The 22,292-nt window shown below is 44.7% G+C and overlaps 4 protein-coding genes across 4 annotated transcripts; all 4 read right to left on the bottom strand.

The window, feature by feature from the left end:
* Positions 1-6: 6 nt before the first annotated feature.
* On the bottom strand, positions 7-3,337 carry prozb (protein Z, vitamin K-dependent plasma glycoprotein b). Its single transcript, XM_014152430.2, has 8 exons — positions 3,035-3,337; positions 2,046-2,209; positions 1,847-1,871; positions 1,628-1,741; positions 1,380-1,511; positions 1,205-1,290; positions 934-1,054; positions 7-821 (listed from the first exon to the last, which is right to left on the bottom strand). Exons 1-8 carry the CDS (start codon positions 3,123-3,125, stop codon positions 196-198), a joined length of 1,359 nt encoding a protein of 452 aa, XP_014007905.2. The 5' UTR covers positions 3,126-3,337; the 3' UTR covers positions 7-195.
* A 622-nt stretch (positions 3,338-3,959) lies between these two features.
* f10 (coagulation factor X) lies at positions 3,960-8,380 on the bottom strand. The gene is given in 10 exon segments (XM_014152428.2): positions 3,960-4,941; positions 5,107-5,294; positions 5,547-5,664; positions 5,940-5,948; positions 5,950-6,200; positions 6,479-6,610; positions 6,789-6,902; positions 7,162-7,186; positions 7,435-7,595; positions 8,117-8,380. Coding segments are annotated over 10 exon segments (1,482 nt in total). The 5' UTR covers positions 8,178-8,380; the 3' UTR covers positions 3,960-4,518.
* Positions 8,381-9,056: 676 nt separating this feature from the next.
* Positions 9,057-12,947, bottom strand: f7i (coagulation factor VIIi). The gene is made up of 8 exons (XM_045699228.1): positions 12,643-12,947; positions 12,328-12,491; positions 12,143-12,167; positions 11,787-11,900; positions 11,119-11,256; positions 10,842-10,948; positions 10,308-10,428; positions 9,057-10,180 (listed from the first exon to the last, which is right to left on the bottom strand). Exons 1-8 carry the CDS (start codon positions 12,698-12,700, stop codon positions 9,465-9,467), a joined length of 1,443 nt encoding a protein of 480 aa, XP_045555184.1. The 5' UTR covers positions 12,701-12,947; the 3' UTR covers positions 9,057-9,464.
* A 4,277-nt stretch (positions 12,948-17,224) lies between these two features.
* Positions 17,225-22,158, bottom strand: f7 (coagulation factor VII). Its single transcript, XM_014152389.2, has 8 exons — positions 21,988-22,158; positions 21,553-21,716; positions 21,393-21,417; positions 21,145-21,261; positions 20,912-21,052; positions 18,761-18,888; positions 18,537-18,657; positions 17,225-18,448 (listed from the first exon to the last, which is right to left on the bottom strand). The coding sequence occupies exons 1-8, from the start codon at positions 22,043-22,045 to the stop codon at positions 17,823-17,825; spliced, it is 1,380 nt and encodes a 459-aa protein (XP_014007864.2). The 5' UTR covers positions 22,046-22,158; the 3' UTR covers positions 17,225-17,822.
* Positions 22,159-22,292: the final 134 nt, after the last annotated feature.

Here is a 22,292-nt window from a genome sequence, read left to right as displayed (position 1 = left end):
TCCTTGTACCACATTTTTTGTTTATTAAGGAAGTGTGGAAGATGAATTATTTATATAATTATAGTACACGTTACAATATAACCACTCGCTTTCATTTACATTGAATTAGTTTTTTCCAAGGTTAACAATCTTGAACGCAACCTTGTTGGCTGTAAGTCCAGTGTAGGTAGGGATCAGGCTAACCCTTAGTTGGGGTTACACATAAGGTCCAGGTGGGCCGTGAGTCATTTGTGGTGTCATCCTCATCTCTGTCATCTCCAGGCGCTGCTGGATCCATTGCAAGTAGCGAGACAGCTTGGTGAACAACAGGGTTTGTCTACAGCCATGTGACATGGGTGGCGAAAGGAGCAGGCCTGTTAGGAACGCTGTACCCCTCTCCACAGTCACAACGGGGGTCCCGGACAAGAGGCTGCAGTTCCTCGTTAGTCCTGGTTTGAGGTCTGTCTCATTAAACCTAGTCAACTCAGTCCCACAGAAGCCCTTCTGGCTCCCCATACAGAACATCTTGTTGGTGAGGGGCTGGGAGACGTTCACCTGGTTTCGACAGCCCTCCGCTTTCAGGTACGAGAGAACAGGGGGGCCGTGGGATTCCCCCCGGAGCTTGTCCGGACCCCTGGCCACCCCCTCCCTTCCTGGACTCATCAACACGTTCTCACTGAAATCCTTAGTGGGCAGGCACAGGTGGGAGACAGAGGGGCCAAAGGGAAGGGGCTCATTCAGTCTCACCAAGGCCAGGTCGTCCTCCAGACTGCCTCTCTCGTGGCGGTTGTGAATGTACAATTGGGTCGATAGAGGGATTCTCACACTATTATTTGAAGCACCTTAGGGGATGAATGGAAACCGTTAGATTTCAGAAAGATTTGAATCTGCCTGAGCTGGAGGTTTATACACGAACAGATCAAACGTCAGTGTTTTTATCGCTGTGGGACTCACCTGTCTGCATGCTGTGGATTTTCTTTCCCATGTACAGGCAGCTAGCTGAGGTCAGGATTGCCTGAGGCCCCAGGATCACCCCGCTACACAGCTCCGCACCAGCCTCATCCACAAACACCACCTGCCAATCACAAAGTCACAGGTTAAAGGGGAAGTTCAGTATTTCACAAATTAATGTTCCTCACCTTGAAAGTAGTCTATAGGCCAGGAGAAACAGACTTCCCCTTTAACTCACCATGCTCTACATTGTGCTGGTAGGGGAGGGACTTACTTGCCATGGACAGCGGTTGTGTGGACAGACGTGATAAGCTATGTTGATTTGGTTTGTTGGCTGGAGTCTTCCACAGGGGTGCTTAACTAAGGAAACAGGGACGTCTCTATTTAAAGTGTGTCAGAGAGAGAGAGTGTTACAGATGTCTAATTCAAAAGAATAGGTAGACGTTAACCTGCAGGTATGCAGCTCCTCTTATCACTGTGAATCTTGTACCCTGTGGTGCAGGAGCACTGGTATGCAACAAAGTTGGGACTGCAGAAGTGGTCACAGGAGAAGGGCCCCTTAGTGGGGCACTGAGAGATATCTGTTATGACACACAAACATATCTCTTAGCGTACTCGCATAAATATGAACACACACTCACACTAACACACTCACACACGCACTCATAAAGACTTCTAAGGTAGGTGTTCTGTTGACCTATTTCACAGTTCTTCCCGTGGTACAGCTCTGTGCAGCTACAGGTGTAACCTCCAATGCTGTCCTTGCAGCTGCCACCATGGAGACAGGGATTGGGTTTGCACTGGTCCCCATCTGGGGAGGAAGAGGAGGAAGAAGAAGGGGGGGGGGGGGTTCAATATCTGGAATGGGGAGAAAACCCAACACCCCTCTGCCGCGATTCAAAAGAATGAGACTTACCCACGTAGACATTCCAGAAAGTGTCCTATTGAGGTATAAGAGAGAAAGAGAGAGAGACAATGGACACAGCGTTTGAATCAGAAAACTTCTGCATTAGTTGTGGATAATGGGATTGCCTATGTTGTCAGATCAGTGCAGTTGAAGGAAAGGAATACATTTTAGACTATTGAGATGCACCCTGTAGGCCTAAACTTCTCACAGTTTTGGGTGTGTCTTCAAAGTACTCCCTGGCCTCCTCATAGTTGCAGGTCTCCTCATAACACTCTCTCTCCAGGTTCCCCTGAAGCATCTCCTCCAAGAAGAACGCGTTCGCTCGCTCCGACCGTAGGAAGACCGTGCTGGCGTGCGCAGGGGGTCTGAACACTGAGGGTCAGGGAAGTGGAGGTGGATGAAGAGCAGGAGGGATAGGAGGAGGAGGTAGATGAAGGGGTAGGAGGGGAAGTGGATGAAGAGGGGAAGGAGGAGGGGTAGGAGTAGGAGACATGAAGAGGAGGGGAAGGAGGAGGGGGAGGTGGATGAAAAGGAAGAGGGGAGGTGGATGAAGAGGAGGAGGGGATGAGGGGAAGGAGGAGGGGCAGGTTGATGAAGGGGAGGTGGAGGAGAGGAAGGGAAGGAGGATGAGAGGGAGGTGGATGGAGGAGAGGAGGGGAAGGAGAAGGGGTAGGAGGATGAGGGGGAGGTGGATGGAGGAGAGGAGGGGAAGGAGGAGGAGGGAGAAGACATAGGGAACAACAACAACTGAAAAGTGAGAAAAACCAGAAGTGACTCATTATTCATTTTTCTCCTTCCAGGTTGAGGATAATATGTTAAATGGTGGAAAGTTAAACATGGAGCAATGGGATTTTGGTGAAGATTATTCACTTTATGTGGTCCCATCATTGAGTTTCATGCCATTGAATTACATACAGAACAGTTTGCTTAATGTATACCTGTGGAGGCTGCTAAGGGGACAAAACATGGTTTTCATGGGTTTGATACCGTTCCATTCACTCCATTCCATCTATTAAACTTCATTCCAGCCATTATTAAGAGCCGTTCTCCCCTCAGCAGCCTCCACTGCTGTATACCCGACACTATGCTGGTCATATGTAGACTGGAAAACTATGCTAGCAAAGTCATTGTCAGCCTGAACGTATGATTAACAAAATGTCTACTTGGTCCTGTAGCTTTCACAGTGCAGTTGCTTACCTCTCCCATAGCTGCAGACCAGGAGGACACTGCTCAGAAGAGAGAGAGACAGAAACCACCATCGCCTCCACGAGCCCATTACAATCCACATCCACACTGTACCCACAAGCCTCTCTGCCTGTGCCAAGGTCCTGTCTGTAGTCCTGTCTATCTCTCTCTCTCTCTTGCGCTCTCTCTCTACCTTTCTGTCTGACACACACAACCATGCTGCCGGGTTAACATTGCCAAGTAAACCCCCACCCGCTTGCCAGCCCAAATGTCAGTTTTTATAGTCATTGCTGTACACGCCAACAAAGTTGCGCTTATGTTGTGTGAATTTCTCAAGGATAATGTAATTTATGTGGACCTCCCTGTCACCTGATGTAATAAAGGTAGCTGGTGCTAGCTCTAGACATTTCAAAGATGGTGCCTCATTAGCATAAACTGAATCGATCGTATCAGAAAAACAGCAGGGTTCAAAGGTCACCATTGACTTGAATCATTGCTGGTGTAATATAATAGCTAAGAAATATGCTAATATGTTATGAAGATAAATTGAGATGAAACGTTCAGTAAAACTCATTGTATCACATTAGGTCTTCACAAACACACAGATGGACTCTGATCTGTACACACAGTAGAGCAAACAGCAAACCCACCTATCCTTGTGTGCTCGGTACTTACACCAGAAATGATTCAAGTCAATGGTGACCTTTGAACCCTGCTGTTTTTCTGATAGATCGATTCAGTTTGTACTTTAAAAAAACAGTAACAGTAGGAACATTTCTGTCTAATGGCACTCCTGACTCAACTTTATAGTGTGTAATGTAGTTTAATGTTGGTATGTGATGACTGGACATTCAAACAAAATGTTTTTTTTCTTTACCATAAGTTACTTGGTCTTTAATACATTTTGTGAAAAACAATGATAAACCACACAACAATGTTTATTGCTCATAATTCCCCAAGCCTCTTTATTGATTGGTTCAATATAATAATAATATAATAGCTAACAAATATGCTAATATGTTATGAAGATAAATTGAGATGAAATGTTCAGTAAAACTCATTGTATCACATTAGGTCTTCACAAACACACTGACCCACAGATGGACTCTAGACTGTACACACAGTAGAGCAAACAGCAAACCCACCTGTCCTTGTGTGCTCGGTACTTACACCAGCAATGATTCAAGTCAATGGTGACCTTTGAACCCTGCTGTTTTTCTGATAGATCGATTCAGTTTGTACTTTAAAAAAACAGGAACAGTAGGAACATTTCTGTCTAATGGCACTCCTGACTCAACTTTATAGTGTGTAATGTAGTTTAATGTTGGTATGTGATGACTGGACATTCAAACAAAACATGTTTTTTTTCTTTACCATAAGTTACTTGGTCTTGGATACATTTTGTGAAAAACAGTGATAAACCACACAACAATGTTTATTGCTCATAATTCCCCAAGCCTCTTTATTGATTGGTTCTCCTCTCTCCTTTGTCTCCCTCAAACCCACATCATTGAGTGCATTCTACCTGCCCCCCTTGTCTTCCTCTTCCCTCCCTCCTTGGGGAGAAACTTCCCCATGACTGCCCGGATCCAGTCGATGTACTTGGACACCTGCGTGTAGATGCCGTACTTGCCCTCACGGGCGCACCCTTCGCCCCAGCTCACCACGCCCGTCACGAACCAAGTCTCCCCGTAACGGGTGACGTGGGGTCCGCCGCTGTCCCCCTGGCACGCGTCCTTCTTCTCCTTATCGTAGCCGGCGCAGAACATGCGGTTGGAGATCTTGTGCTGGCTGGACTGAAGGCAGGTGGCCCGTGGTACGTAGGGCACGGTCAGACGCAGCAGGATGGTGGACGGCTGCTTGGCCTCCCCCACACGGCCGAACCCACTCACCAGTCCGTCGGGCCGTTTCATTAACACCTTGTATTGATAAGTAGACAGGACACCATTATGTTAGGTTCAGGAACATCTTAACTAAGATATAAACCATAGACAGATTCATTATATACTGTATGTTTATATGCGTCACTGGATAAACCGGATATGTCACACAGAGAATTATGGGTAGTACATCATGCTACAGACCTTCTCTGCAAAGTCGCGTTCGGGCAGGCAGGCGGGGAGGATGTACTGGGTGAACTTGATAGGGTCCTTCAGCATGACGAGGGAGATGTCGTTGTGATAGGTGGTGGAGATGTAGGACCTGTGGATGAACACCTGTTCCACCTGGTGTATGGCCTCCTGCCCATCCTTCACCTCCGTGTCAAACTCTCCTGAAGGCAGATGGACAGACAGATTTCAATCTATTCAATTCATTTGATAGGCTGCTACAACTTAGTATGTGTGGTATGGTTATTGACTGTTGTTATTTCACCCAGTAAACAACTATGCTGTACACAGCAATATACTTTAATGATAAAGTTTTGTGATTATGGCACAATTATATTATATAGGATATGATTAACTTAAAAACAGTTCCTAGATGTAGAGACCACAGTTAAAGGTGATTGGCTAACGGGACCTACCCAGGACAACGTAAAAGGAGCGTGTCTGGTTCATGCAATGGGCTGCCGTTAAGATGAAGTACTTATTCAGGATGGTTCCTCCACAGAAGCCCCTGTCCTCGTGGTTTACCAGGAAAGCCTGTGGAGAGAGGGAGAGAAAGAATGGAAGAGAGAGAGAGAGATAGATAGAGAAAAAAAAGAAACAGAGAGAAAGAAAGAGAGAGAGAGAAAGAATGATATATATATATAGAGAGAGAGAAAGATAGATAAAGAAAGAGAGAGAAAGAAAGAAAGAAAGAAAGAAAGGGAGAGAGAGAAAGAAAGAGAGAGAGAGAGAGACAGAGTTGCAGAAACAAACAACCCTGAACGCTATTTAGAGGGAACCCCACTAGAGGTTTCTCTACTCTACTATACCTGCCAAGGGACATTCTCCTGGAGGACACTCCTCCCCATCGACAATACGCTTGTCGCTTCTCGCCTCGGCAATGACTGGATTCTCCTTCACCATGTCGAGAACGTCCTCCTCATATGTAAATGGGATTTCTCTCTGTTTGGTTACGTTAGGGTCCTCCATCATGTTGGTATTTTCAGTGGTGTTGGTGGCAGTGGTGTTAGGCTGGTAGATGAAGATGGTGCGGGTTTTCTTGGATACCACAAAGCCACACTTAAAGGCCTCTTCAATGACAAAAGGGAAACAATGTTATTAGGTACTAACTAAGCCCAACCTTCAACCTACTACCAGTCCATGTTGGAGAATGGATCATAGATAATTTTTCTCTCGATCTGTCTGTCTGTCTGTCTGTCTGTCTGTCTGTCTGTCTGTCTGTCTGTCTGTCTGTCTGTCTGTCTGTCTGTCTGTCTGTCTGTCTGTCTGTCTGTCTGTCTGTCTGTCTGTCTGTCTGTTGTTCTGTCTCTCTCTCTTTCTCTCTCTCTCTATCTCTCTCTCCTCTCACCGTTGGAAAGGCAGGACTTGTCGTCTGTGTCCAGATAGTAGCCATCGGCACAGGAGCATTGCACACTGTCCTTCTTCACGTGGCAGAAGTGATCACAGTCTCCATTGTTATTCTCACACAGCTCAGGAATGGCTGCAGAACAGCATCACATCAAGGATCCAGATTAGACACAGATCACAGTCATGATTAGAGCCAGGTGTTGTTCCTGACTATAGAGTAACCTGGAGTCAAGATATTTCTAGCGTCTATGTGGGAGTCGGGAATGAGATTGTTTGTCAAAGTTCAAGAGGAAAGGGAGAATAAGACATACCAATCTCACAGTTGTACCCCTTGAATCCAGCGAGACAGAAGCAGGTGTACATTCCAATCCCGTCCTTGCAGACCCCATTGTGGACACATGGCTTAGACACACAGGCATCTCCATCTGTGAAATACAGTTTATTTCTTGCCATGGACCTACCAGCACAGCAACACCAAACACACTGCAAACAATCAATTAATGAATTGAAAATAGGCCATTGTTTTGGTGTGTGGTCGTGAGTCCTTTACTTCCTGAACTGACTAGGTTGACCCCAATTTGACCCCAACCTGACTCCAACCCAGCTCTAATCAGAAACCTCCATGTGATCCAATCCCTAGCCTCTTGTGCCAACCCTTAGCCTCAACAGACTCCTGGGCCTTACCGTAATATTTGTTCCAGAATTCAGTCTGAGGGAAAGAGGTAAAAAGAGACACAACCGTCACAAATTCAAACCAGAAAGGTCATGATTCCAAAAACAAAGGAATTTCTGGTTGAAATCATGAGCGTGTAAAGGTGGTGTGAATGAGTGCAAAGTGAGTGAGTGACTAAACAGGAATGTGAACAGATCTGTGATTTATGTGATTGGAACACAAACAGATGTGTTTCCGGTTTAAAGAGAGATAGAGAGAAACAAAGATGGAGAATGGCAATTTACAGTCAGTTTGTCATCCTCAAAGATTTCCCTAGCCTCCTCTCTGTCACAGCGTTCCTCGATACACTCTCTCTCCATGTCTCCCTGCCGCCACTCCTCAAATGGGCTGTTGGCCCGCCGCTGCCGGTTCAGAACCTGGTTAGCATCGTCACTGTTCAGGAAGACTGGGGACACAGGGAAAAATCGGTATCAGTGGCAGCAGGGCACCATCATCATCATCACCCTCATCATCATCACCATCGTCATCTTCATCATCACCATCTTCATCACTATCATCATCACCATCTTCATCACCATCATCATCATCGTCATTATCATCACCATCTTCATCACTATCATTACCATCATCATCATCATCATCACCATATTAATGACTATCATCATCATCACTATCATCATCACCATCATCACTATCATCATCATCTTTTCCATCTTGATCATCAATTAGGCTGTTGTCATCATCACAACATGCTTGTCCAGCACACAGTCATCACAATCATCAAAGCAATCAGAGATACAGACACACCATAAAATATATCAACCCACACATCCCAGTCACCTGCCCTCACCCGTACCCACACACTGACCACAATCACTGACACTGACTAAACCCCAGAGTCTCCCTCACTTTCTCTCTATGTTACTATTTGTCAACTGTTTGAGACGGTGGGGTGTTTGAACGTACCCTCGGAGGCCACGCCGTGCAGCAGCAGGAGAAGGAAACAGGTCTGGGACAGCCGAAACATAGCCTGATCTCTGGGTGAGGCACCTCTCTACTCCTGGCTGCTCTGTAGAGCACAACTCTGGAGAGAGCAGGCAAAAAGGGAGGGCAATGACCTGAGAGACAGGAAGAGAGAGAACATGCTGAAGAGAGAGGGAGAGGAAGGAATGTGTGTGTATGTTTGTGTGTGTGTGGGTGGGTAGAAAATAAAAAGGGGAAGAGAGAAAGAGAGGGGAGGACAATAGAGGGTAAAAAAAAGAGGGATTAGGGATGTTTGAGAGAGAAAGAGTGGAGAGAGAAGGGGAGAGAGAGAGAGAGCGAGAGAGAGAGAGAGAGAGAGAGAGAGAGAGAGAGAGAGAGAGAGGAGGACTCACTTCAAATCCAGTCTTCACCACTCAGAGAGGCAAGGCCTTGTCCACACCACCATTTAGCTCTGCACTCTTCAGCATGACAGACAGCCCTTATTTGAGCCAATCAGAACAGCTCTCAGGAAGGGGCAGAAAATCCTCAGTGATCATGTGATCAGTGTTCTGAGGTCCAAATCACTGAGCTAATATTGACACTAAAGGATCTATTCCAATGGTTAGGCCTGCTGTGTTGTGGTGCCTTAAACGGCAAATCTAAAGAAATGCGTATGATTCAGATAATATGCATTTCAGAGAAAATAGCATGTAGATAAGCTACTGCTGAAGTGTGGCTATGGATACATTTGGACTTTCCACTCACTCACTCACTCACTCACTCACTCACTCACTCACTCACTCACTCACTCACTCACTCACTCACTCACTCACTCACTCACTCACTCACTCACTCACTCACTCACTCACACACACACTACACACACACACACACACACACACACAGACACACACACACACACACAAATGAGTCTTAAAAAAGATTTAGTTTGTCAGCGAGTAACATTTATTCTTCAGCTATCAGAGAGGAAACTTTGGAAGTAAATGTACGTATTGGGAAGCAAACATTCTGTATGGCATCAGGTCAAACATTCTGTATGGCATCAGGTCAAACATTCTGTATGGCATCAGGTCAAACATTCTGTATGGCATCAGGTCATCCAAATCACCACGTGAAATTTACACTTCACATTAAGAGTCAAATAAAAAGCATAGCAGAGTGAAAAGATGTCTGCTTACAAAGCGATGAAACAGGACGATATTCTACACCATTAGCATGATATACTGTAGCTTCCATGTACTATAAAAATATTTATTAATGTTATGTGACAATAGATTCACTGTAATGACAATTGGTGTTGTGTGGTGACTGGTGACAAATTTAATGGGAGTTAGCCAATGCTATGCACATGTTTATTGGGAGGTGGTGTCACTAACTTCTCCGTAGCCTGCTGAATCTGAACCTTATCTAATGCCATCTCTAGCAGGAATGGCATCACCGGGGCACTGACTGAAGGCCCCGGAGCACTGACTGAAGGAGCATTCATCACCTCCTCAGCCCAGTCCAGGTAGTTGGCTATAGTAGTGTAGACGCCATAGTAACCCTGTTTGGGGCAGCCCTTCCCCCAGCCCACCACGCCCATCAGGAAGTAGGTGGTCCCGTAGTAAGTGACCAGGGGGCTCCCGTCATCCCCCCTACAGGCCTCCTGGTTCCCCTCCATGTATCCGGCACAAAGCATGTTCTGGGTGAAGTTGAAGCCGCTCTTGAGGGTGCACTCAGAGTTGGGCAGGATGGGCACGGTTAGCCTGCGGAGGAAGGGCGAGGAGGGGGCTGGCGGGGTGCCAGGTTGGGGATTGTTGCCCCCGTTGGTGCGCTTCCCCCAGCCGCTAAGGGTGTGAAAGCGGACGGCCGCCAGCTCGCTCTTGGCGAAGTGTTGCTGAGGCAGGCAGATGGGTACAGCGTCAGGGCCCAGAGTTACAGGCTCTCTCAGACGCACCAGGGCGATGTCACTGTCACCTGTTGCCGGGTCGTACAGGTTGTAGGGTATGGCTCTGGCCACGGGGATCCTCTGCTCGCTGCCCTCTTCTACGTCAATGTTGTATTCCCCTGGAAACAGTGTTGTTCATTAGGACAGTGTTTTGTTATGTGACATAGGGACACAAACAATGTTCTCACTCTATGTTTCTAGAAGCTCTATGAAAGGCACACAACCCACACCCACACCGTAACCTACCTGCGACCACCATCAGGTCCTTGGTGTCTCTATCCACGACACAGTGGGCAGCAGTGATGACCCAGTCAGGATGAACTATGACCCCACCACACAGACTAGTGCCTTTATGCTCCAATAGGACCTGCAACCAGTTCCATCACAAAGACAAATTGGCCACTCTTATCTATCACATCTCATTGCACATAAACCAAAATAATACTGTGGAATTATATAATGCCTAATGGAAGAGGTGGTAATAGATACTAACCTAGTTAATATTACACCCTTTGACTTTGAGGATAGTGGTTGTATGGGAATGACTGTGGTTTAGTTATTGTATCACAATGCCCCGTGTGGCTCAGTTGGTAGAACATGGTGCTTGCAATTCCAGCATGGTGGGTTTAATTCCCATGGGGGACAAGCACAAAAAATGCACTCACTACTCCAAGTCATTCTGGATAAGAGTGTCTGCTAAATTACTAAAATGTAGAAGGGCCAATGAAATGTGAAAGAGGTGGATCCATTGTGCTCCACAGCCAGGTGTTGATGTGTTACCTGCCATGGACAGGCTCCTTTGGGACAGTGGTTCCCACCGACTAGTCTGACTTGTGCCTGGCTCATCGGAGCTTCCATGCCTGGGATTTTACCACACGGATACTGAACTGATAATAGACAGACAGACAAGTTGTTGTTTCTAACTCTATTCATACATCAACAAATACACGTTGGCTCCTTTTGGTTCTGTAAACATTACAGTCTGTTTGTAACAAACAGGGATTTCCAGTCTTTAACAAAACATCTGGGCTCATCTACTGTCAGTTACAGTCAGTACCTTGGGCAACACACTGTCTTCCGTCCTCTCCCAGGGCGTAACCAGGAGCACAGGAACACTTGCGTCTTGACCCAGAATTGTTACAGAAGTGCTCGCACTCCCCGTTAAGGGAGAGGCATTTCAGGGTGTCCTCAAATACTATAGTATGTTGGGAGAAAGGGGAAAGGCAAGTAGGATAAGCATAATGGGGTCAACATATAATATCAGCCCACTAGCAAATGTGGGCAACACTTCACGTTACAGTGCTCTTACTACTGCGTAATTACAATAATCTATTGGTATGAAACTATTGTGAAAACCGGTGTTTCTTAATCCTGGTCCTGGGAACCCAAAGGGGTGCACATTTGGGTCTTCACCCTAGCACTACACATCTGAGCACACATACTTTCTTAACACTTATTTTTATTAAAACTGCATTGTTGGTTAAGGCTTGTCTGTAAGCATTTTACTGTAAGGTCTACACCTGTTGTACTCGGCGCATGTGACAAATAACATTTGATTTGATTCAACTAATCAACTCATTATCTAACATTTGATTAGTGGAATCAGGTGTGCAGTGCTAGGGCAAAACCCGAAATGTGCACCCCTTTGGGTCCCCAGGACCAGGATTAAGAAACACTGGAGTAAACTATTGGTATAAAAATGGCAGCTAGGAATTCTCTTCCTACCTTTCTGACAGTATTTTCCTTCATAGCCTTCCAGACACTGACATGTGTAAGAGTCATCCATGTAAACACAAGTTCCGTTGTTTTTGCATGGGTTGACCAGGCAGGGGTCCTGACCTTAGAGGGATCAATAGGGTAAAGGTTTATGGCATTTGCTATTTGACATGCTGGACGTATCTTGTGCAAATAAATTAGGAACGTGATAACAGACATGGTAGTACCATATTGGATTTTATACAACAATATAATTAGCATTTTATGAAAATGACTGAAAGCACACTTGAAAGCAATACTCTAACATATCTTTTAGGCTGGTTGGAAATATTTGTGTACAGTCCACATAGAAAAATCTGATTTACCCGTGTATGTCAACCAAAACGTTTTCTGTGGAAACAAACCATACATAGTCAGTTTTAAGAGTTATCTCTGGAATTCTCACATGTTCCTATGCATTGCTAAATATTTCATTAAATTAAATAAAATAGTGCTTCAATTAAAAGTAATTGCAAATATTTCACCAACTGAAATTACTACAAAATTGCACCGTTTGGGCGTCGTCCTCGAAAACTTCCCGAGCCTCTTCATAGTTACAAATTTCCTCCACACACTCGCGCTCGAGGTTGCCCTGTTTCATCTCCTCGAAGTAGCCGCTGTTGGCGCGCCTGGCTCTGTCAAGCACCAGGTGCGCATCATCCTTCTTCAAGAAGACTTAAACATCGAATGACAAGCCATAAAAGAAAGACAACAACTGGTGCCAAACAACATTTGGCACCTCTCCATCTTTAAAAAAAAATACGACTTTATCATTTAACTAACTATAACGCTAGATTCAAAATATATGTTTTCGAAACAAACTTACCAGCGGCAGAAATGACAGTTGTAATGGCCCAAAGTGCGCAAAGTGTTTTCAGCAGCATCGTGGCGGACCTGAATCACCCAAAACTGAAGAGATTTGAGTTCAACAATGCCAGCTCATATGACTCCCACTCACTCCAACAGCTCACTCCCACTGCTCTGCAAACAGTGGCCACATCTAGGTGATGGTGACCAGACCTGAACTAGAGGATTAGGCCTATGTCTTACACTACATGGACAAAAGGATGTGGACACCTTCAAATGAGTGGATTCGGCTATTTCAGTCACCCCAGTTGCTGACATGTATATAATCAAGCACACAGCCATGCAATCTCCATAGGGAAACAATGTCAGTAGAATGGCCCGTACTGAGTTCAGTGTCAGTTCCTCAAATTTCTGCTCTGCTAGAGCTGGCCCAGTCATCTGTAAGTGCTGTTATTGTGAAGTGGACATTTCTAGGAATAAGAACGTCTCAGCCAGTAAGTGGTAGGCCACACAAGCTCACAGAACTGGACTGCCAAGTCCTTAGCGCTTAAAAAAATTCTGTCCTCGGCTGCAACACTCACTACCGAGTTCCAAACTGCCTCTGAGAGCAAAATCAGCACAATAACTGTTTGTCGGGAGCTTCATGAAATGGGTTTCCATGGCCGAGAAGATGCACAAAGGCCTAAGCTCACCATGCACAATGCCAAGCGTCGGCTGGAGTGGTGTAAAGCTCGCCGCCATTGGACTCTGGAGCAGTGGAAATTTATTCTCTGGAGTGATGAATCACGCTTCACCATCTGGCAGTCCGACGGATGAATCTGGGTTTGGCAGATGCCAGTAAAACGCTACCTGCCCCAATGCATAGTGCCAAATGTAAAGTTTGGTGGAGGAGGAATAATGGTCTGGGGTTCTTTTTCATGGTTCAGGCTAGGGCCCTTAGTTCCAGTGAAGGGAAATCTTAACTCTACAACATACAATGACATTCTAGACAATTCTGTGTTTCCAACTTTGTGGCAACAGTTTTGGAATGAGATCTTCGACAAGGAGCTGTCCAAATACTTTTAGCCATGTAGTGTATCTTAAATATGACATTTGATCCCTATATTTACCTGTTATAATACATTTTTCACTGTCCTTTGTAATATCATAATCGTTCACATATTTGATTTCATGATATGCATCATTGAATGTATGTACAGTTGAAGTCGGAAGTTTACATACTCCTTACCCAAATACATTTAAATGTCAGAATAATAGTTGAGAGAATGATTTATTTCAGCTTTTAGTTCTTTCATCACATTCCCAGTGGGTCATAAGTTTACATACACTAAATTAGTATTTGGTAGCATTGCCTTTAAATTGTTTAACTTGGGTCAAACGTTCAGGTAGCCTTCCACAAGCTTCCCACAATAAGTTGGGTGAATTTTGTCCCATTCCTCCTGACAGAGCTGGTGTAACTGAGTCAAGTTTGTAGGCCTCCTTGCTCGCACATGCTTTTTCAGTTCTGCCCACAATTTTTCTATAGGATTGAGGTCAGGGCTTTGTGATGGCCACTCCAATACCTTGACTTTGTTGTCCTTAAGCCATTTTGCCACAACTTTGGAAGTATGCTTGAGGTCATTGTCCATTTGGAAGAACCATTTGTGACCAAGCTTTAACTTCCTGACTGATGTCTTGAGATGTTGCTCCAATATATCCACATAATTTTCCTACCTCATGATGCCATCTATTTAGTGAAGTACACCAGTCCCTCCTGCAGTAATGCACCCCCACAACATGATGCTGCCACCCCGTGCTTCACGGTTGGGATGGTGTTCTTCGGCTTGCAAGCATCCCCCTTTTTCCTCCACACATAACGATAGTCATTATGGCCAAACAGTTCTATTGTTGTTTCATCAGACCAGAGGACATTTCTCCAAAAAGTACGATCTTTGTTCCCATGTGCAGTTGCAACCTGTAGTCTGGCTTTTTCATGGAAGTTTTGGAGCAGTGGCTTCTTCCCTGCTGAGGGCCTTTCAGGTTATGTCGATATAGGACTCGTTTTACCATGGATATAGATACTTTTGTACATGTTTCCTCCAGCATCTTCACAAAGTCGTTTGCTGTTGTTCTGGGATTGATTTGCACTTTTCACACCGAAGTATGTTCATCTCTAGGAGACAGAACACGTCTCCTTCGTGAGCGGTATGACGGCTGCGTGGTCCCATGGTGTCTATACTTGCGTACTATTGTTTGTACAAATGAACGTGGTACTTTCAGGCATTTGGAAATTGCTCCCAAGGATGAACCAGACTTGTGGAGGTCTACAATTTTTTCTGAGGTCTTGGCTGTTTTCTTTTGATTTTCCCATGATGTCAAGCCAAGAGGCAATGAGTTTGAAGGTAGGCCTTGAAATACATCCACAGGTACACCTTCAATTGTCTCAAATTATGTCAATTAGCCTATCAGAAGCTTCTAAAGCTATGACATCATTTTCTGGAATTTTCCAAGCTGTTTAAAGGCACAGTCAATTTAGTGTATGTAAACTTCTGACCCACTGGAATTGTGATACATTGAGTTATAAGTGAAATAATCTGTCTGTAAACAATTGTTGGAAGAAATACTTGTGTCATGCACAAAGTAGATGCACTAACCAACTTGCCAAAACTATAGTTTGTTCACAAGAAATTTGTGGAGTGGTTGAAAAACAAGTTTTTGAAAAACGACTCCAACCTAAGTGTATGTAAACTTCCGACTTCAACTGTAGCTAGGGCCTATCTCTTGTTTGGAGGGTCCAAAGGTACCCCCAGTGTAAATAGACCCACTGATGCACAACAGGAGAAAGTAGCTAGGCTACAAAGGTTTTAACCAACTTTATAGAATTGCTTGCTTGTTTCAATGCCTGTCCTAGTCCATGGGCCAGTGGGAAAAAAATCCACTTTGGGGTGGCAAAGGTTTGATGGTATTAAATTGTTCCCCACAAGCCCCTGATCAAATTGATATATGATAGCCTACCTCTTGTTGTATGGGAGTCTAAGCAATACAATGTTCACAGGCTGATAAAGGAATGTTGAGACAAGTTGGAATGTTCACATGCTCATTGAAAATGACTATGTGAAACAACAATGGAACATTCTATTGGGTGGATCTCATCTTAAAAACCATAGGATTTGGTTAATGTTTGCCATCTGATCTAATGATTTACCTAGACTGACTCATCATTGAAAGTACAATGTTACAAATAGCCGAACTACATATTTGTTTTAGGGAAATCGGTCATACTGGGAAATAATTCAAGTTCAAGAGATCCAGATCTAGTAGTATACTGGTTTTATCATTGCCATCTGTAATAGTCTGTTGTATAGCAGTACTCAGCATGCTAAGATGAAAGGTGTGATCTGCTATTTGTTGAGTTGTCCCAGCAAGTTAACATAAATATTTAGGTAAAAACAAATGATCAAAAAAATTAACATCTCTTCTGTCCCTGACCATCATGATCTTAAAATAATGCTCTCTAACCTTACAAGTTATTTAATGAAATATGTTGCCTTATCATTTTGTAGCCATTAGTTCAGTTGCTGGTTGACAAAATAAATAGAAACAATTAAATTAGTGATTGAACAAAATCCAGCCTTTTAACACTGACCAATACATGTTTCAGTAGGCCGTATACTACAATATACTATTTTTCCATTAATTGTGTAACTAGACACTATCTATAAAGGCTGTGAAGCTAAGACTTTAGTACTTCACCAGCTATGGAAGTTGACGCCCTCATCAGCAGGTGGTTTGTTAGAATGTTATGTTGGAATGTCAGGATTCAATACTTAGATTTTACATTTAACAATATTGCATAATATTGTATATCATTATAATCACTACAAACCAGTGAAATAACCCTTTAGGAATATTATAATTTATTGTTGGAAAATAAAATACAGAAATTAGGGATCCAAATGTTAACCAGAGTCAGTTATATGAATACAGTTTTTTGCAAATTTGAAGAAGAATTTTGCTAATATTTTACAAAGATTATTTATTTTGCAAACCTGCCTAATTTGGTTGTTTTATCTGCATAACTATCATATTTTTTTTATTAGGATTAGGCAGATTACACCTATTATTGTTGTGGCAATGACAGACCAATCCAGTTAAAGCTAATTGGAGCTGGTTGGGAAAATGTGTACCCTATGGTAAATTACTAATAGCTAGGAATTTTACTTGCTTTATGTAAAGTTTGGTGGTACACCTGTAAAGGACGTCATGCTGCTTGCTTGAGTACCACTTCCTCCCGATTCTGCCCACACCTGGCGCAAACTTGGGACCGCACTCCTTAAGCGTCTTACCAGTCAGCGCCACGCGAAAAGCCAGCTATTCGTTGGCGCTTGTGGGGACACTTCAGGCTGAGGAGTAAGTTTCACACATACCCATGTGCAACACACTCATTATGAAGACATTTTGCCAAAATGGGTAACCTGTACCTCTTTGCTGGACGTAATACATTCCAATGGGATTTCAAGTAGGGTGCAATTTACGGGGAAGGTTTCACATCACATTTCTTCATTTTAACACAATTTACAGAATCATATTGCATATCATGTTAATTAATAGACATCAGTGAATGCTTCTAGAACAGTGTTTTAATGTAATATATTTGAAACGGCTACAACACAGCAATTCTGACAGCTTTTGTGTTCATATGTTTACCACTATTCTGGTCGTATTTTGCTAAATACATATCAAATTGCCTTCGTTTGAGAAGATTGTTCCCTGATAATACAAAATTACATTTTATACCCTCAATCCTGTTGGCCCAACTAACCGCATAGGGGTCATAACATTTAATGCAGTGACTATCCTCTTTCTTATAACATACAAAAATAGCCTGCCGGGTCTGAGCAGAATGCAAGCAGATTTGTTTTAAGATGGCAAATGCATTGTAATTGAACACCAACTTACGTAAGAGTCAGTTTGCCTTAATGGTTATCATGACACAGCAGAAGGGTCCGTTTACTTTGGCATCAATCAATCAAAAATCAGAGGGAAATCAAACCATAAAATCAACAAACATACAGAAAAACTTTAGAAAGTGTAGTCGAAGCACGAGAAACATGATAAATATAAATACTATAATCAGAAAGCCAAATATGGTTTCAGAGATGTACTACAAGTTGAACCCAATAAGGGACTGGGCTCAGCACTGCTCCTGTTCTGTGACACTTATAAGACTGCATTTGGATTGACCGTGGTGTTTTGCATTGTGGCTGTGGTGTTCTGTGGCTGCGTTGTCAGCTGCGCTGTCGGCTGCTCTGCCGTGTAGTTGTGGATCCAGTCCAGGTAGTTGGACACGCGGGTGTAAATCCCGTAGTTCCCCGGCCGGGCGCACCCCTTTCCCCAGCTGACGATACCCAACAGGAATGTGGTGTCTCTGTAGCGGGTGACCAGTGGTCCGCCGCTGTCCCCCTTACAGGAGTCCTGCTTGCCCTCGATGTAGCCGGCGCAGAACATGTTAGCCGTTAGCGTGACGCCGCTCATCTCAATGCAGTCCTGGGTACGTATACGTGGCACCTCCAGCCGCCGAAGGACACGTGACGTAGGGCCGTTCTCGCTGCGCCGGCCCCAGCCACTCACCGTGTGGAGGTTGATGGCCCAGAGCTCACGCTCCGCCATCGAGCGGGTTGGCAGGCAGACGGGCACGGCGAAAGGCGTGATAACGATGGCCGTCTTCAGACGTAGGAGGGCGATGTCGCTGTCCGCCGTGTCTGACACGTAGCTGTTGTGCATGATGATCTCTGCCACATCTATGGTCTGTTCCGTACCCTCGTCTTTCTCTGTGTCGTGTTCACCTGGCAACATGCAGAAAAGGTTGAAACAACTCAGACTTCAACACACAACCGCTGCATTGACTCTTTTCTAAGGAAAAACAGTCCATACCTGCCACCACCTTCAGGTGCTGGGCCTTGATATTCTCCAAGCAGTGAGAGGCAGTAAGGATCCAGGTGGGTTTGTAGATGACTCCTCCACAGAAGCCCTTCCCATTTCTCACTAACAACACCTGTAGAAACACACAGTGGGCAAAGAGACTTCACCTCTCCGACAGATACATAAACATGTCCACCGCTTTGTTTCTGAGTTCAGGCAACTGGTTCATACTGTACCTGCCAGGGGCAGTGACCCTTAGGGCACTCTGTTCCCCCCACGATGCGTGCACGGGGGTCCAACGGGACGTCTCCCTTCTCGGAGGCGCTGCCGTGCAGGACAGGAACCTTCCCACAGGCCATTGTTTCTGGAGCCACAAGAGACCAGAGGTCATACAGTGCCTTCGGATAGTATTCAGACCCCTTGACTTTTTCCACATTTTGTTACGTTACAGCCTTATTCTAAAATGGATTAAATAAATACAAATCCATAGCAATCTACACACAATACCCCAAAGCGAAAACAGGTTTTAACATTTTTGCACATTTATTACAAATAAAAAAACAGAAATACCTATTTACATAAGTATTTAGACCCTTTGCTATGAGACTCGAAATTGATCTCAGGTGCATCCTGTTTCCATTGATCATCCTTGAGATGTTTCGACAACTTGATTGAAGTCCACCTATGGTAACTTCAATTGATTGGACATGATTTGGAAAGGCACACACCTGCCTATTTAAGGTCCCACAGTTGACAGTGCATGTCAGAGCAAAAACCAAGCCATGAGGTCGAAGGAATTGTCCGTAGAGCTCCGACATAGATCTGGGGAAGGGTACCAAAGAATGTCTGCAGCATTGAAGGTCCCCAAGAACACAGTGGCCTCCATTATTCTTAAATGGAAGAAGTTTGGAACCACCAAGACTCTTCCTATAGCTGGCCGCCTGGCCAAACTGAGCAATCGGGGGAGAATGGCCTTGGTCAGGGAGGACAACAAGAACCTGATGGTAACTCTGACAGAGCACTAGAGTTCCTCTGCGGAGATAGGAGTACCTTCCAGAAGGACAACCACCTCTGCAGCACTCTACCCATCAGGCCTTTATGATAGAGTGGCCAGACGGAAGCCACTCCTCAGTAAAAGGCACATGACAGCCCGCTTGGAGTTTGCCAAAAGGCACCTAAAGACTCTCAGACCATGAGAAACAAGATTCTCTGGTCTGATGAAACCAAGAATGAACTCTTTGGCCTGAATGCCAAGAGTCATGTCTGGAGGAAACCTGGCACCATCCCTTCGGTGAAGCATGGTGGTGGCAGCATCATGCTGTGAGGATGTTTTTCAGCAACAGGGACTGGGAGACTAGTCAGGATCGAGGGAAAGATGAACGGAGCAAAGTACAGAGAGATCCTTGATGTGCCAAGCTTGTATCATCATACTTAAGAAAACTCAAGGCTGTAATCACTGCCAAAGGTGCTTCAACAAAACACTGAGTAAAGGGTCTGAATACTTGTAAATGTGATATCATTTTTTTTTATTAGCAAACATTTCTAAAAACCTGTTTTTGCTTTGTCATTATGGGGTATTTATTGATGAGGAAAAAGACCCCGTAACAAAATTAGAAAAAAGTTAAGGGGTCTGAGGACTTTCTGAATGCACTGTATATACTACAACTAGAGGGTGTATTTACTACAACCAGAGGGCACGTCTCAAATGGCACCCTATTTCCCTATATAGTGCACTACTTTTGTAAAAGTACTACACTATACACTAAGTGTACAAAACATTAGGAACACTTGCTCTTTCCATGACATACTGTAGATTGACCAGGTGAAAGTTATGATCTGTTATTCATTCCGTGTAGATGAAAGGAAGGAGACAGGTTAAAGAAGGATTTTTAAGCCTTGAGACAATTGAGACATGGATTGTGTTCGTGTGCCATTCAGAGGGTGAATGGGCAAAACAAAAGATTTAGATGCCTTTGAACGAGGTATGGTAGTAGCTGCCAGGCGCACCGGTTTGAGTGTCTCAAGAACTGCAGCGCTGCTGGGTTTTTCACTCTCAACAATTTCCTGTGTGTATCAAGAATGGTCCACCACCCAAAAGACATCCAGCCAACTTGACACAACTGTGGGAAGCATTGGAATCAACATGGGCCAGCGCCCCTGTGGAACGTTTTCGATACCTTGTAGAATCCATGCCCTGACGAATTGAGGCTGTTATGAGGGTAAAAGGGGGTGCAACTCAATATTAAGAAAGTGTTCCTAATGTTTTGTACACTCAGTGTATAGGACATAGGATGCCATTCGGGATACATCCATAGATAACATCATACATGATGACAATACAACTGGTCATACAACTTTGACATGGGACATGGCCTGTGACTGCTAACCTTGTGTCAGGCAACGCTGTCCATCAGTCCCCAGGAAGTAGCTGTCCGCACATGAACAGTTGCGTCGGCCCCCCTCCTCCTCGCAGAAGTGCTCACACCCCCCGTTCTCATGCAAGCAGGAGTCAGGAATGGCCTTGAATGCTGACATAAAGAATGGGTTTATGTAAGTAAATGGGGAAAAGAAACCTTAGAAACTAGTTTCCACAGAAACCTCTCCCATCAATAACTCTTACCTAGCTCGCAGTTCCGTCCACTGAAGCCTGGCATGCACAGGCAGGTGTAAGAAGATCCTGATATGCTCGAGCAGCTTCCTTTGTTTTGGCAGGGGTCCGATTGGCAGCTGTCTTGAACTGTAAGGATGAATACATTTGTGTACATTTGGGATCTCATGATCAACAAAGATGTTAAAAGATTCAAATATAGTGGTGGTGGTGTCTGGGTATTTCTGACTGTAGAAATGACACACTGTACGGAAACTCACCATTGTAGTTTCTCCAGAACTCCTCCTAAGGGAAGAGAATGGGGACAATTCACTGAGGATATCAGGTAGGAATCATGTTCATAGTCATTATTGTTTTTTTTGCCTATCATGCAGACTATGGTCTGTTCATGATCAGATTGTGGTTCAACCAGGCACTGACCGTAGCCTGTTCGTGCTCAAACACTTCCCGCGCCTCCTCTTTGGAACACTTCTCCTCAAGGCACTCTCGCTCCAGGTCCCCCCTTTTGAGCTCCTCGAACCAGCCGGTGTTGGCACGCTTAGGCCGGATGAGGAGGCCATGGGCCTGGTCCCGCGCCAAGAACACTGCAAGACCGGAGGAGAGGGGAGTTGTACACACACACACATAGACACATATGCACAAACACACACAGATACACACATAAAAAAACACACACACACACACACACACACACACACACACACACACACACGCACGCATATGCACAAACTGCATGCACACACACAAGCAAACAGGAAGACGACAGAGGTAGATATGTATTGTACATAAATGAATGCATATTTAAAACTAAAGTTAGAAACACACACACACACACAAAAACACAAGTTAACCTACCTGAGGCGGGATGACAGCAGCGGATACTTAATGTAAGACAGAGAACATGAAGCCACATGATGACTGCCCTCAGAATATCTAAGCACACTGTCGCTCTCTGTTCCTCTCAGTCCACAGGTCCAAAGTCTGGACAAAATCCTGATTTGGGCCCTAACCCTCCCCTAACACGTGCTTACCTTCCTCTGTCACTGACCCTATGCAGGCTCCTCCCTCCCTTTCACAGCCCCTCATACTCTTTCAGTTACATCACTGATCTCATGGCTACATGCACGCTAAGTTGTGTTATGTTTCTTATCAGTTAGGAA

Source organism: Salmo salar, chromosome ssa17 (assembly GCF_905237065.1).
Source record: "Salmo salar chromosome ssa17, Ssal_v3.1, whole genome shotgun sequence".
Taxonomy (NCBI): domain Eukaryota; kingdom Metazoa; phylum Chordata; class Actinopteri; order Salmoniformes; family Salmonidae; genus Salmo; species Salmo salar.
Note: the sequence above shows the minus strand (reverse complement) of the source record. Positions and strands in the feature narration are given on the sequence as shown.

What these genes read in the sequence shown, in the direction of transcription:
- prozb (XM_014152430.2), bottom strand. Translation starts at nt 3,125, where the DNA reads ATGTGGATTGTAATGGGCTCGTGGAGGCGATGGTGGTTTCTGTCTCTC. An exon ending in GAGGAGCTGCATACCTGCAG is followed by an intron (nt 1,291 to 1,379) that starts GTTAACGTCTAC and finishes CTGTTTCCTTAG; the next exon opens with TTAAGCACCCCTGTGGAAGA. An exon ending in AATCCACAGCATGCAGACAG is followed by an intron (nt 822 to 933) that starts GTGAGTCCCACA and finishes TCATCCCCTAAG; the next exon opens with GTGCTTCAAATAATAGTGTG.
- f7i (XM_045699228.1), bottom strand. Translation starts at nt 12,700, where the DNA reads ATGCTGCTGAAAACACTTTGCGCACTTTGGGCCATTACAACTGTCATT. An exon ending in TCGAGGACGACGCCCAAACG is followed by an intron (nt 12,168 to 12,327) that starts GTGCAATTTTGT and finishes TTGTTTCCACAG; the next exon opens with AAAACGTTTTGGTTGACATA. An exon ending in GTTTTGGTTGACATACACGG is followed by an intron (nt 11,901 to 12,142) that starts GTAAATCAGATT and finishes GATCCCTCTAAG; the next exon opens with GTCAGGACCCCTGCCTGGTC.
- f7 (XM_014152389.2), bottom strand. Translation starts at nt 22,045, where the DNA reads ATGTGGCTTCATGTTCTCTGTCTTACATTAAGTATCCGCTGCTGTCAT. An exon ending in CTGCTGTCATCCCGCCTCAG is followed by an intron (nt 21,717 to 21,987) that starts GTAGGTTAACTT and finishes CCGGTCTTGCAG; the next exon opens with TGTTCTTGGCGCGGGACCAG. An exon ending in AGGGTCACTGCCCCTGGCAG is followed by an intron (nt 18,658 to 18,760) that starts GTACAGTATGAA and finishes GTGTTTCTACAG; the next exon opens with GTGTTGTTAGTGAGAAATGG.